This window comes from Rhinoderma darwinii, chromosome 7 (assembly GCF_050947455.1).
Source record: "Rhinoderma darwinii isolate aRhiDar2 chromosome 7, aRhiDar2.hap1, whole genome shotgun sequence".
In the NCBI taxonomy this organism is placed as follows: domain Eukaryota; kingdom Metazoa; phylum Chordata; class Amphibia; order Anura; family Rhinodermatidae; genus Rhinoderma; species Rhinoderma darwinii.
In genome coordinates this window covers 14369531-14383018 of record NC_134693.1, presented here as the reverse complement: position 1 = coordinate 14383018, position 13488 = coordinate 14369531, and the positions used below count along the sequence as shown (strand labels likewise).

The 13488-nt window shown below is 39.7% G+C and overlaps 1 protein-coding gene across 8 annotated transcripts in view; it reads right to left on the bottom strand.

Annotated features, from left to right (window-relative positions):
* Positions 1-9432: 9432 nt before the first annotated feature.
* Positions 9433-13488, bottom strand: part of LRRC7 (leucine rich repeat containing 7) — a 286473-nt gene continuing 282417 nt past the window's right edge. For 7 of the 8 annotated variants that reach the window (XM_075832825.1, XM_075832822.1, XM_075832823.1 and 4 more), the window contains one exon: positions 9433-11820. In XM_075832825.1, coding sequence (XP_075688940.1) covers positions 11713-11820 — 108 coding nt within the window. In that variant the 3' untranslated portion in view covers positions 9433-11712. The remainder of the gene's footprint in view (positions 11821-13488) is intronic. The other variant, XM_075832827.1, reaches the window with a different exon arrangement.

Genomic DNA, 13488 nt, shown 5'->3' with positions numbered 1-13488 from the left:
CACTGTAATCCGGGGTTAATCTCGAGTAGAAAATAGTTTTTCAAATTTTTTTTACAAATTTTTCATAAACTGTAACTCTGGTTTTAATAGACGCCGTTATTTTAAAAGGATTAAACAAAAGCCCCAAAAGATTTGCTGACCATAGACTTGTAGCGCTCATGCTGTTACAATGGAGGTGAGGACTAAGACCGGTTCTGTACTTCAAGGGCAGCGGCTGGAGAGCTGAAGGTTTTTTGCTTTAAAATACGTGTTGGATATGCAATTATTAGAAATGTGGGGGATGTAAAACATACAGCTGATCTTATACTAATTCAATCTATTGTTTCCTGTGATCAGCCAGCACCCATGCGTTAAGGCCCTTTTACACGGGCCAATTATCGGGCAAACGAGTGTTCATATGAACGCTTGTTCCCAATCACTGCCCCCTGCAAATGCTCGTTCATCGGCAGCAATTCATATTGTTGTCGGCAGCACGTCTGTGTAAACAGCGAGACGTGCTGCCGACATGATAGAAATGTACGGGGACGAGCGATGGTAGTAACGATCGCTCGTCCTCATGCATTGCTCCTTGGGAAAGGAGAAAACTAGCGCCAATCAACGAACGGTCTCCTTGATCGGCGCTTGTTTACACGGCTTTGCAAGAGGACCCTTACTCTTACCTCTGCCCTCTTATCTGTAGGAGAGTGGGTAGAGGGAGTGGAGTAACACATGACTGCAGGATCAGACTACACACAGGGTCTGTTTGTAGTCTGTTACCATGGAGACAGGTCTGCATTGGGAGCTGTCTCGTCAAAACAGTCTATTTTTTTATTAAAATGATTCTGCTGAGCTGCTTCCTTTTTTTAAAGATGCATTGGCGCATTACCAAATGGGTTACAAACATGCACATATTCCTTTTGTTGTATAGCTCTACATCCCGTTCCTCTAATTTACCACCTGTAATTTGGCACAGAATTGCTCGGGCATCTGTATCTGTTTTATTAGCCTCTTGAGTCATTGAGAATAATTGAGTCTGTGTAATGCTGTGAATATATCTGGTAATTCTTGCCGTCTCCACCAGCTTCATCCACCCATCGCTCTAATTAATGCTGCTGGGATTCACAATGCGCGCTCCTTACCTGGTGTGACCCGATACGGTGAGCGGCAGCACTAAGTGGATCTGCATTTATTACTGTCTGGCTTCTATAAGCAGCGGACGGGAGCGCTCATTATGAGCCGTCTCCTCTGTAGGCGTCTTGGGGTGAATTATGTTCATCTTCGACTGCCTCATTCAGACCTTCTGTTGTCCTTGTGATACAATGCCTCTCAAAGCGGGCACCGCTCCACAAGCAAAGTGTGTACGGGTCTAGGATACATCGGGCAACGTGTTCAGCCGACAGATCCACTTTGACATTAAAATGTGATCGCTTGAAGGTACAGGCCAATCATGTTCAGAATATCTCAGTAGTGCATCCTCAGGCTTTGGGCCTATTCTTTTAAAGGATCATATCTCAGCATGGAAGTTAGATATCAAAGAATGGTTTTCACATTATTAATGTACACTAAATGATTTATTTATTTTTATTTGTCTTATGGCAGCTCTCTCGACTATTCATGGCCACCTAATCTGTATAAACAACTTTGAGGTAAGGGCTAAGCTATAAAAAGCGCACAATGTGCAATTTAAAGAAGTCCAGGATTAGAAAAACGGAAAAATGGCACCACACCGGTCCATGGGTTGTGTCTGGTATTGAATCTCAGCTCTATTGGAGTGAATGCGGCTGAGCTGCAATACTTTACACAACCTGTGGACAGGTGTGGTGCTGTTTTAGGAAAAAAGCTGCCTTGTTTTTCCAATCCTGCACAACTCCTTTAAGAAGGATTTAAAGTCAAGTTTCACATTTGAGCTAATTTGCAAATATATCGGAATCGCTGAGATACTAATTTCCTAATAAACCACCTTTTTAATTTTTGCTGACGTTAGCAGAAAATGCTAATTCTCCTTTGCTTCCCTGCAAACAGAATTCAGACTGAAGAAAACTGAGGGGATTAGGAATTTTTCCAGAAGTAGATTCACATCCCTCTACTAACTAGATGGATTCTAATCATTATATTGTTGTAGGAGATTACTATTTAAGACAGTAGTGGGCCGAATGCAGCTCCAAGATGCCCACCCTGTGCTCCCCTAGCACCAAATACCCAGCTTTCAGAATCATGTCTCCTCTGTTTTAAAGGAGATTTAATAATTTGACCAGTAGGTGGCAGCATCACACAATGATGCTTCCTCCTGCTTATATCAACGTGGAGATTGGGGAATGGGGCTTGTGGTGGGCCGGGGATTGTATGTTAGAAGTATGCGTCTATCCTGTGTATAGGAGTTTTTAGGCTGCACTGTATATATGGGGCAATAGGCTGTGCTGTATATGAAGATGGCACTTATGAGGGGGCCTATGGCGGGCACTGTATTGCTTTGTGGTCATTACTTGTATGTGGACAGGTAGCTTTCGCTGTATGAGGTGCTTTGGCTTTAATTGCATGCCACCACTAGGGGGCGGTGGAAGCACTGGACTAAAAAAAAAAAAAAAAGAATTGCCCCAGCGTACCGCTGGCCTGTGTTCAATCATTTTCTGTATGTACAAAAAGGGCGAACAAGGGACATGGGCTGTGATGTGTGGCCCTGGATTGAGTCAACGGTCGCATCCAAGGCCCCCACATTTAAGTAAATATCTAACGTATCCTGCAAGGTCACTGAAAGGTGGAGCCGCACTATAATGTAACTTTGCCAGAAAACCCAATTAATTACTGCAGTAATATTAAAAAAAATTGTGAAAAATAAATATATAATCCTCGGCCCGCATTGCAACCTACCAAATTCTATGAAAATTCAATTCTTCTAGTGACAATTTGCAAGAGATTGAGAAGCTTTACTGCGAGAGGGAAAGAAAATCTAAATGCAAAGTCGTCTTCCTCGTCTTCTGAAATTGTTTCCACGGCAACCACTGCGGAGCCAAATGGTGGAATGCGCAAAGCAGGGAATGCAATTTCAATGTTAATCTTGGTTGTTTAAGAGACAATACCTTCCATGGGAGCTGACCTATCAGGGACATCCGGGGGAGCTGTCAGCCGTTCTCATCACTGTAAACTGTATCCCTACATTTATAATCATTTCTGCTAAAGAGGAAAAAAATTCCAGCACAGGAAGTCTGATGAAGTCTATTTTTTGGGGACGACAAACCCCACAGGCCAAAAATATGGCTCCGCCTTTCAAAAAACTTTTCTCAAAGTTTTCTTTCTATTAACAGCTAGAATTAATCGACATAAGAAGTTGTCACTGTGTACATATATTACATTACTTATCCTGTACTGATCCTGAGTTATATCCTGTATTATACTCCAGAGCTGCACTCACTATTCTGCCGGTGGAGTCACTGTGTACATACATTACGTTACTTATCCTGTACGGATCCTGAGTTATATCCTGTATTATACTCCAGAGCCGCACTCACTATTCTGCTGGTGGAGTCACTGTGTACATACATTACATTACTTATCCTGTACTGATCCTGAGTTACATCCTGTATTATACTCCAGAGCTGCACTCACTATTCTGCTGGTGGAGTCACTGTGTACATACATTACATTACTTATCCTGTACTGATCCTGAGTTACATCCTGTATTATACTCCAGAGCTGCACTCACTATTCTGCTGGTGGAGTCACTGTGTACATACATTACATTACTTATCCTGTACTGATCCTGAGTTATATCCTGTATTATACTCCAGAGCTGCACTCACTAGTCTGCTGGTGGAGTCACTGTGTACATACATTACATTACTTATCCTGTACTGATCCTGAGTTACATCCTGTATTATACTCCGGAGCTGCACTCACTATTCTGCTGGTGGAGTCACTGTGTTTATACATTACATTACTTATCCTGTACTGATCCTGAGTTACATCCTGTATTATACTCCAGAGCTACACTCACTATTCTGCTCGTGGAGTCACTGTGTACATTACTTATCCTGTACTGATCCTGTGTTACAGCCTGTATTATACTCCAGAGCTGCACTCACTATTCTGCTGGTGGAGTCACTGTGTACATACATTACTTATCCTGTACTGATCCTGAGTTGCCTCCCGTAGTCTGCTCCAGAGCTGAATTCACACTTATGCAAGCTTCAGAGTTGTAATACTTCAGCATTCCCTGCTGGTTCAGTCACTGCACAGAGCTGGCTATGGTGATTTTCATTCTGGATGTCACCTTTATACCAGACACACTATAGTCATCTGATGCTGAGAAAACTATCTGTTCCTCTGCAATATAGAAGCTCAGCTAAGATGATAGGGGTCTGTCTGACGACAAGCTTGTTGACTGTTTCCAAAATGAACAGCAGAATAGTGAGTGCAGCTCTGGAGTATAAAATGGGATGTAACTCAGGATCAGTACAAGATAAGTAATGTAATGTATGTACACAGTGACTCCACCAGCAGAATAGTAAGTGCAGCTCTGGAGTATAATACAGGATGTAACTCAGGATCAGTACAGGATAAATAATGTAATGTATGTACACAGTGACTCCACCAGCAGAATAGTGAGTGCTGCTCTGGAGTATAATACAGGATGTAACTCAGGATCAGTACAGGATAAGTAATGTAATGTATGTACACAGTGACTCCACCAGCAGAATAGTGTGTGCAGCTCTGGAGTATAATACAGGATGTAACTCAGGATCTGTACAGGATAAGTAATGTAATGTATATACACAGTGACTCCACCAGCAGAATAGTGAGTGCAGCTCTGGAGTATAATACAGGATATAACACAGGATAAGTAATGTATGTACACAGTGACTCAACTTTTCATGTAGATTCATTTTATATATAAACTGTAAAGTCATGCTCGACATGCTTTAAAAGTGTTTTTTTGCTTTGGACAACTCCTTTCTGTACGATAGGTCTTCTGGTGACCAACCTTAGTATCGCTTATTGAGAGTTGACCCTCCCGTCTATAAAATGATAATGTACATAACTTGTCCGCAACGGCTCAACCCATGCGTCTGCTGTATTTTCTGAACACTAGCTTGTTGCGTAGGTGAGATGAGCTGCCATCTTGTTGGCGATTTATCGTCATCACAAGATCTTGGTACAGCCATTTAGCCGGGTGTGAACATACTGGTAGTAGCAACTCTTAGTAATCCAGTACCCTGGGGAGGCCCACACAGCCAAAAGACTAAAACATCACTGTCTGATCTCTACAGGTGGCAAGTAGCCAACAACCAGCTGCCAAGACTAGAGAGGGAAGCACGGGCACTCACTAATATAAAGCTCCATACATTATCATTATATAAGGAAAAAAATGTTCCCTGCAAAATCTGATCATTTCAAAGTAGTGTAAGGGCTCCTTCACACCAGCATAGCCGACCTCAGACGTGAAAAACGGCAGTTCTCCACGTCCGAGGGGGACGCGTTGTCACGGATTCCCCACATATTACAGTCTGACACGCAGTAAAATAGGACATGTACTATTTTTCACACCCTCCACTGAAACAACGGTCGTGTGAACGGCCCCATTGAAATGTATGTCTTTGTGATGGCCGTCACACGGACGTCATTCATGCTCTTGTAAACGAGGCCTAAGACGTCACCATCTACTGTATCTGTACCTATTTGTAACAAAAATATGATTCCAGATGAAAAACAAGGAGCCAATGACCCTCTAGAATTGATTTTAGCTAAGAGCAGGGCCAAAGGGTCGTCCCTCCTTATTTCTTATGTCATCTATGCCCATTTTTTTGGTAAATCAGTTATCAGTATGCAGTGGAGAAGGTAAATCGTGATTGTATCCCAGACACATGACTCTCCTTAGGGGGCAATATTATAGTAGTTATATTCTTGTATATAGGGGGCAGTATTATAGTAGTTATATTCTTGTATATAGGGGCAGTATTATAGTAGTTATATTCTTGTATATAGGAGCAGTATTATAGTAGTTATATTCTTGTATATAGGGGCAGTATTATAGTAGTTATATTTTTGTATATAGGAGCAGTATTATAGTAGTTATATTCTTGTATATAGGGGCAGTATTATAGTAGTTATATTCTTGTATATAGGAGCAGCATTATAGTAGTTATATTCTTGTATATAGGAGCAGTATTATAGTAGTTATATTCTTATATATAGGGGCAGTATTATAGTAGTTATATTCTTGTATATAGGAGCAGTATTATAGTAGTTCTATTCTTGTATATAGGGGCAGTATTATAGTAGTTATATTCTTGTATATAGGGGGCAGTATTATAGTAGTTCTATTCTTGTATATAGGGGCAGTATTATAGTAGTTATATTCTTGTATATAGGGGGCAGTATTATAGTAGTTCTATTCTTCTATATAGGAGCAGTATTATAGTAGTTCTATTCTTCTATATAGGAGCAGTATTATAGTAGTTATATTCTTGTACATAGGAGGCAGTATTATAGTAGTTATATTCTTGTATATAGGAGCAGTATTATAGTAGATATATTCTTGTATATAGGGGGCAGTATTATAGTAGTTATATTCTTGTATATAGGGGGCAGTATTCTAGTACTTATATTGTATATAGGGTCAGTATTATAGTAGTTATATTCTTGGACATAGGGGCAGTATTATAGTAGCTATATTCTTGTATATAGGAGCAGTATTATAGTAGTTATATTCTTGTATATAGGGGGCAGTATTATAGTAGTTATGTTCTTGTATATAGGAGGCAGTATTATAGTAGTTATATTCTTGTATATAGGGGGCAGTATTATAGTAGTTATATTCTTGTATATAGGGGCAGTATTATAGTAGTTATATTCTTGTATATAGGGGCAGTATTATAGTAGTTCTATTCTTGGACATAGGAGGCAGTATTATAGTAGTTATATTCTTGTATATAGGGGGCAGTATTATAGTAGTTATATTCTGGTATATAGGGGGCAGTATTATAGTAGTTATATTCTTGTATATAGGGGGCAGTATTTTAGTAGTTATATTCTTGTATATAGGGGCAGTATTATAGTAGTTCTATTCTTGTACATAGGGGGCAGTATTATAGTAGTTCTATTCTTGTACATAGGGGGCAGTATTATAGTAGTTCTATTCTTGTACATAGGGGGCAGTATTATAGTAGTTATATTCTTGTATATAGGGGGCAGTATTATAGTAGTTATATTCTTGTATATAGGGGGCAGTATTATAGTAGTTATATTCTTGTATATAGGGGGCAGTATTATAGTAGTTATATTCTTGTATATAGGGGGCAGTATTATAGTAGTTATATTCTTGTATATAGGGGCAGTATTATAGTAGTTATATTCTTGTATATAGGGGCAGTATTATAGTAGTTATATTCTTGTATATAGGAGCAGTATTATAGTAGTTATATTCTTGTATATAGGGGGCAGTATTATAGTAGTTATATTCTTGGACATAGGAGGCAGTATTATAGTAGTTATATTCTTGTATATAGGGGGCAGTATTATAGTAGTTATATTCTTGTACATAGGGGGCAGTATTATAGTAGTTATATTCTGGTATATAGGGGGCAGTATTATAGTAGTTATATTCTTGTATATAGGGGGCAGTATTTTAGTAGTTATATTCTTGTATATAGGGGCAGTATTATAGTAGTTCTATTCTTGTACATAGGGGGCAGTATTATAGTAGTTCTATTCTTGTACATAGGGGGCAGTATTATAGTAGTTCTATTCTTGTACATAGGGGGCAGTATTATAGTAGTTATATTCTTGTACATAGGGGGCAGTATTATAGTAGTTATATTCTTGTACATAGGGGGCAGTATTATAGTAGTTATATTCTTGTATATAGGGGGCAGTATTATAGTAGTTATATTCTTGTATATAGGGGGCAGTATTATAGTAGTTATATTCTTGTGCCTAGGGGGAAGTAATTTAGCAACTATATTATGGCCCTAGGTCTGAGCCTCATCACTATTCCAGCCCACAGACTCCCACTGATGCCATGAAGTAACCGGTCTCAATGACTTGTCAGATTATTTGTAAAAGTGATCCATTGCTTTACAGGTACTAGTCACAATAGAGGAGTCCACCACACCACCACATTTGTGGGCACTTTGAATGTAGAGGACCCTTGATGTTCTAATGTGAGTGCACTACCCAGAAGAGAAGGAAACATACCCATACAAATCTGACTTCATACACTATCGAAGCCTTGCTGATTGTCCTATAGCTTATGACACTGGTTCTCATGCCCATTTTATTTCTATCTTTATACTGGGGTCCTACTGGAGTGATGTCAGGAGCCATAAATGTAAGTACCATGTGGTGACAAGAGATCCAGAGATTGTTTCTGAAATGGCGCTGGTACCAGGGGTGGAAGTTTATATATTCTGACTTCCATGTTTATTTGACAAGAGTTGTCCGAGATTTGAAAAAATTATCTGCTTTTTTTCCCCCCAAAAAAAACCTTCACCACTATCCGTTGACTGTATCTGGTATTTAACTGAATGAGGATGAGCTGCAATACCAGACACAGCCTGTGTAAAGAGTGGCACTGTTTCTGGAAGATAAAAAACACCCGTTATCCTAGACTCATATAACCTTTTATTCCTGTTACTTAATGTTATACTGTATCTTCTATACATTGTCCCATCAGTGTTTAATTATTTTAAAGACTCTTATATTTATGGCCTATGCTTAGAATAGATCATGAATATCGTATCAGTGGGGGCCGTACTCCCAGTGTATCTTTCACTCAGCTAAATAAAGGGGCTATGGCGGTCCAGTGGGCACCACATCTCTTTCATTGTTTACGTGCGCACAGTGCCGCACATATGGTTGTGGCTGTGAATGGTACTGCAGCTCAGTAATCTGCTCTACCAGGCACAACCATATATTCGGCGCTGTGCCCGTGTCAACAATGAATGGGACGTGGCATTGCACTCGCTGGAGTCTGACTCCACCGATCAAATATTCATGGCCTATTCTAAGAATAAGCCATCGATAATAAAGGCCCAGAAAATGCTTTTAAATATCAAGAATCTCCATAAATTCTAGTGGAATCTCCTTACATTTCCTATCTAGTCTATGCAGCATGGAAAGGCAGTCCATTATATAGCAGATAGAACACCCTGTGAACATCTGAGGATATGTAGCTGTCTGTATCCAAAGAGTAGTCACCCAGACAGCTAGTCAGGTGGTTGCTAAGCAACCTGCTGAATACAATAAGAGGAAACTGCAGGAAGAGAAACAAATATAGATTCTGCAATGGTGTCAAATCTTAAACTTTGGCTCTGTAGTTTCTGTAGAGAAGTTGGGCTTTAAATAGACACCACGTGTTCCCAAATGTCATCAATGCTTTAACCCCTTGTTAAAAAAAAAAAAGGTACAAAAATTAACAAAATAAAAAAACAAGCAGCCTACAACGGTCTGGCTGTTACATTGGTACTAAAGATCTGAATCAATTTTATTCAAAATCTTCCACAGAAGCGCTTCAAAGCATGGAAAAATATCCTAGTAATAAACAAAGCCAAAAAGGGTAAAACAGGTCACATGCCGTCGAAAAGCTAACAGTCCTCGGTGCTCCATCTTGCCACAACATAAAAAATATACAAAGATTTTATAAACATTAATCAACTGATTTTCACCCGAAAAAACTTGAGTCTTAACATTCATTGAAGTTCATAGGAAGGTGGGGAGAATAGAGGAAGCAGAGTCCGTACACTGGTGGGAAATAAATCCAAATATTTTTGAGTTCTTGGGATTGAAGCAGAGGGTGGCGGTTTCCGGTGCTGAGGGTCGACTGAAGAGATGACTGATTAATTGCTTCCCCAGGCCTTTGTTTCAAACACCGTTACCAACGATTGATGGGTTTTTGGACCGGAATCTAAAAACATTCTACAAAGTTTCCAATATGGTGAAAGATAAAAAAAACTTTAAGGGGCATGCGCTCCTTTAAATATCTTCTGTGCCGTAGTCCCTTTAAAACTCTGCTATTAATCTATTCTGTCACACGTATAAGGTGTGTCTACCCTTAAAAAAACATTCCCATTTTAAAATCAAAAATTTACCAGTAGAAGTCTCTAGGCCATGCTAATCAGGTTGTTAATTTTCTTTTTTTTAGCTGTTTATTGGTTTGTTACATCCACTACGGCAGCCATAATGGTTGGTACCAGGGGTGGATTAGAAGTGATCTGGCAATTAAAGGTCATGGGCCACTTACCAACCATTGTACCCATGGTAAACTTGGGTAAAAAAATAAATATATATATATATATATATATATATTTTTTTTTTTTGCAGGCCTTGCCCTTTAAGGGAGTTGTCTCATCAAAGATAACCCCTGTAATATGAGGGTTGTAGCGGCAATCGGCAACAAGTCCAGCTACAGAGATCCTTGAAAAACAGCTGTTTTTTGTTGGAATGGGGGGGGGGGGGGGTGTTGTGCATTGGTTGCTCAGTTTCCCTGCAGCGGCCACTACAGGAGAAATGTAGTATTACATGTGGCTCTTTAAATGAATGACTGTCCATGTAAAATATAGCGAGAGCCGCTGCTTGTTAGCGGCACTCCACCCTAGCTCATGAGGGAGGGTTTAAAGCAGGGGACTCTTCTCCTATGATGCCTACATACTAATAGGGCATATGAAAAGGGGTAATCAAAATGAGATCACCTCTTTCTAAGGGTTCACGGGCCCCTTCTGGTCATGCCTGAATGCTCAGTCTGCCCTTGGTTGTAACTCGGCTTTCTTAGAATCCTGAACAGCAAATCTGCCTCTTTCTGCAACTCTACATCTCCCAACCTCATTGGCTTTTTTAGGACGCTAAAAAATCTGGGTGACAACCCCTTGTGAGTCCTGGGCGGCCATATTAATGATCAACCAGATTTTGTAGGCGATAGAAAAATGATGACAATGAGTTTTTTACTGATTACTTTGGAGGGAAGTGCTGTCCATTTTAGACCCACCCTTTCAGCCACCCCTGACCTATTTCGCTAACATTAATAGGGTCCAGAAAGCCGTTTTCTGCCCTATACACGTTAGATGACCTGACGAGCTCCTCTCCTTGTCTTAATGAAATCAAACTAATTAAACAGAATTAACTCTATACATTTAAAGTGATTTCCATAAGGCATACGTATCTATTTGTTTTGTTTTTTTAGATATATATATATATATGTGTATAAAAAAGGGAAATATTAATTCAGCGCAACATCTACATCTTTAATAAATACTTTCTTATTAATTTCTTCGTAGGTTAAGAAAATATTCTTCTGTTTTGTAATCATTTTTTTTTAATAGAAGTCAAAATATGACTTGCGATTCCTTCTAGGTCATTTTTTATGTTCTATATAAAAGGCATATACAATGTTGAGGCAGTGCTTCATGGCGGTATTTTTTATTTTTTTTCCCCAGAACCAGAAGAGCAGCTCGTGTGCTTCCATGCTCTCTAGATGGTAAAATCCGCTTTGGGAAGAAACATTATTGGTTTATAAAATTGCACCAAATGCTCAGCCTCAGGCTAATGGTTAAAACAAATACAATATAATTATTATTAGAATCCACATTAGGTTTCCTATGTATCTTGCGTCAACACGTGTCAGTCAATGGTCAACATCCTACATTTGGCACTGAACTTTGCCATTGATCCAGCAATTGGCAAAAAAAAAAAAAATGTCTTAGAAGAAAGAGATCTGTCTGATATCATTACCGGGTATAAAAATATTTAGACAGTAAGCTCACGTTGAATTACAAGGTCCACTGTGATTGGAAAGTTCTTCAGGAGCGAGACGGCCATCTCGTGCTCCATATGTACAAAGCTGCGTCCGTTCACCTGTAACGGAAAGAAAGGGATCAAATATAACAATGTCTTGTGCCACGTTTGTCAATGGCAGATCAGGCCAGCGCTTTCCCCTCGTCCCGACCCTGCAATTAACAATTGGACACCAGAGACTTTCTGATGCACTTAACTACTGGACACTAGGGACTGTCTAAGGGACTGCATTACTAGACACTGGGGCACTTGACCCAGGGACTGTCTGGAGCACTAGATCATTGGACACCAGGGACTGTCTGGAGCACTAGATCATTGGACACCAGGGACTGTGAAGCAATAAAACACTATACCAGTGATTTTCTGGGACACTAAATCATTTGTTATCTGGAAATGTCTGACACATTATACCATTGAACACCAGGGACCGCCTGGGGGAACTAAACTATTGGAAACCAGACACTGTCTGGGTCTCTAAACCACTGTATGTCAGGGGCACTAAATTACTGGACACCGGGGACTTTCTGGGCACAAAACCACTGGATAACGGACTTTCTGGGGCACTAAATTACTGGACACCGGGGACTTTCTGGGCACAAAACCACTGGATAACGGACTTTCTGGGGCACTAAACCACTAGGAACTTTCTAGGACTATAAATCACTGGACACCAGGGATTTTCTGGGTCACTAAACCACTGACAAAATGGACTTTCTATGGCACTAAACCACAGGACACCAGGGACTTTTTATGGCACTAAACCAAAGGACACCAGGGACTTTCTGGGGCACTAAACCACAGGATACCAGGGACTTTCTGAGGCACTAAATCACTGGACACCAGGGACTGTCTGGGGCACTAAACCACAGGACACCAGGGACTTTCTGGGGCACTAAACCACTAGACAAAAGGGACTTTCTATGGCACTAAATCACTGGATAACTGGAAATGCCTGGAGCAATAAACCATGGGACTCCAGGAACTGGTAGACTGGGAATACCCGCTAGTGACAAAATGTACTGCTATATTATCAATTCAATAATACATTCTATAAAATAGTTGAAAGATAGGGCTGCGTAATATACAAAAGAAACATCTGAGAAATGACTGCTAAATATAAAATGTCATGGTTTTGAATATATGTAGAATATAAATATTTGTATGGTATGTTGTGGATTAGGGAGATTTTTCACTATTCAATACTAAACGGTGTGCATTGTGTACATTATAAGTGAATTCCTGAAAAGCATCGCATGATCTGAACTGCATCTACATACCAAACATTAGAATCACAATTTAACACTTACCCATTGCAATATCAAGCCCTGTCCACCAGGTGTCAGCAGTGATATTAAGGTGTTACATACTCTGCCTACTAAAATGTATCTTTTCAGCGCTAATTGAGTCCACAATGTTGGTCAGATTTCCTTATCCAGCCCCACTTTCTGCTGCATGAGAACAACTTTATGGTAGGATCACCATTTTGGAGGGTTCACATCTATCTATCTATCTATCTATCTATCTATCTATCTATCTATCTATCTATCTATCTATCTATCTATCTATCTATCTATCTATCTCGTATCTATCTATCTATCTATCTCGTATCTATCTATCTATCTATCTCGTATCTATCTATCTATCTATCTATCTATCTATCTATCTATCTATCTATCTATCTATCTATCTATCTCGTATCTATCTATCTATCTATCTATCTCGTATCTA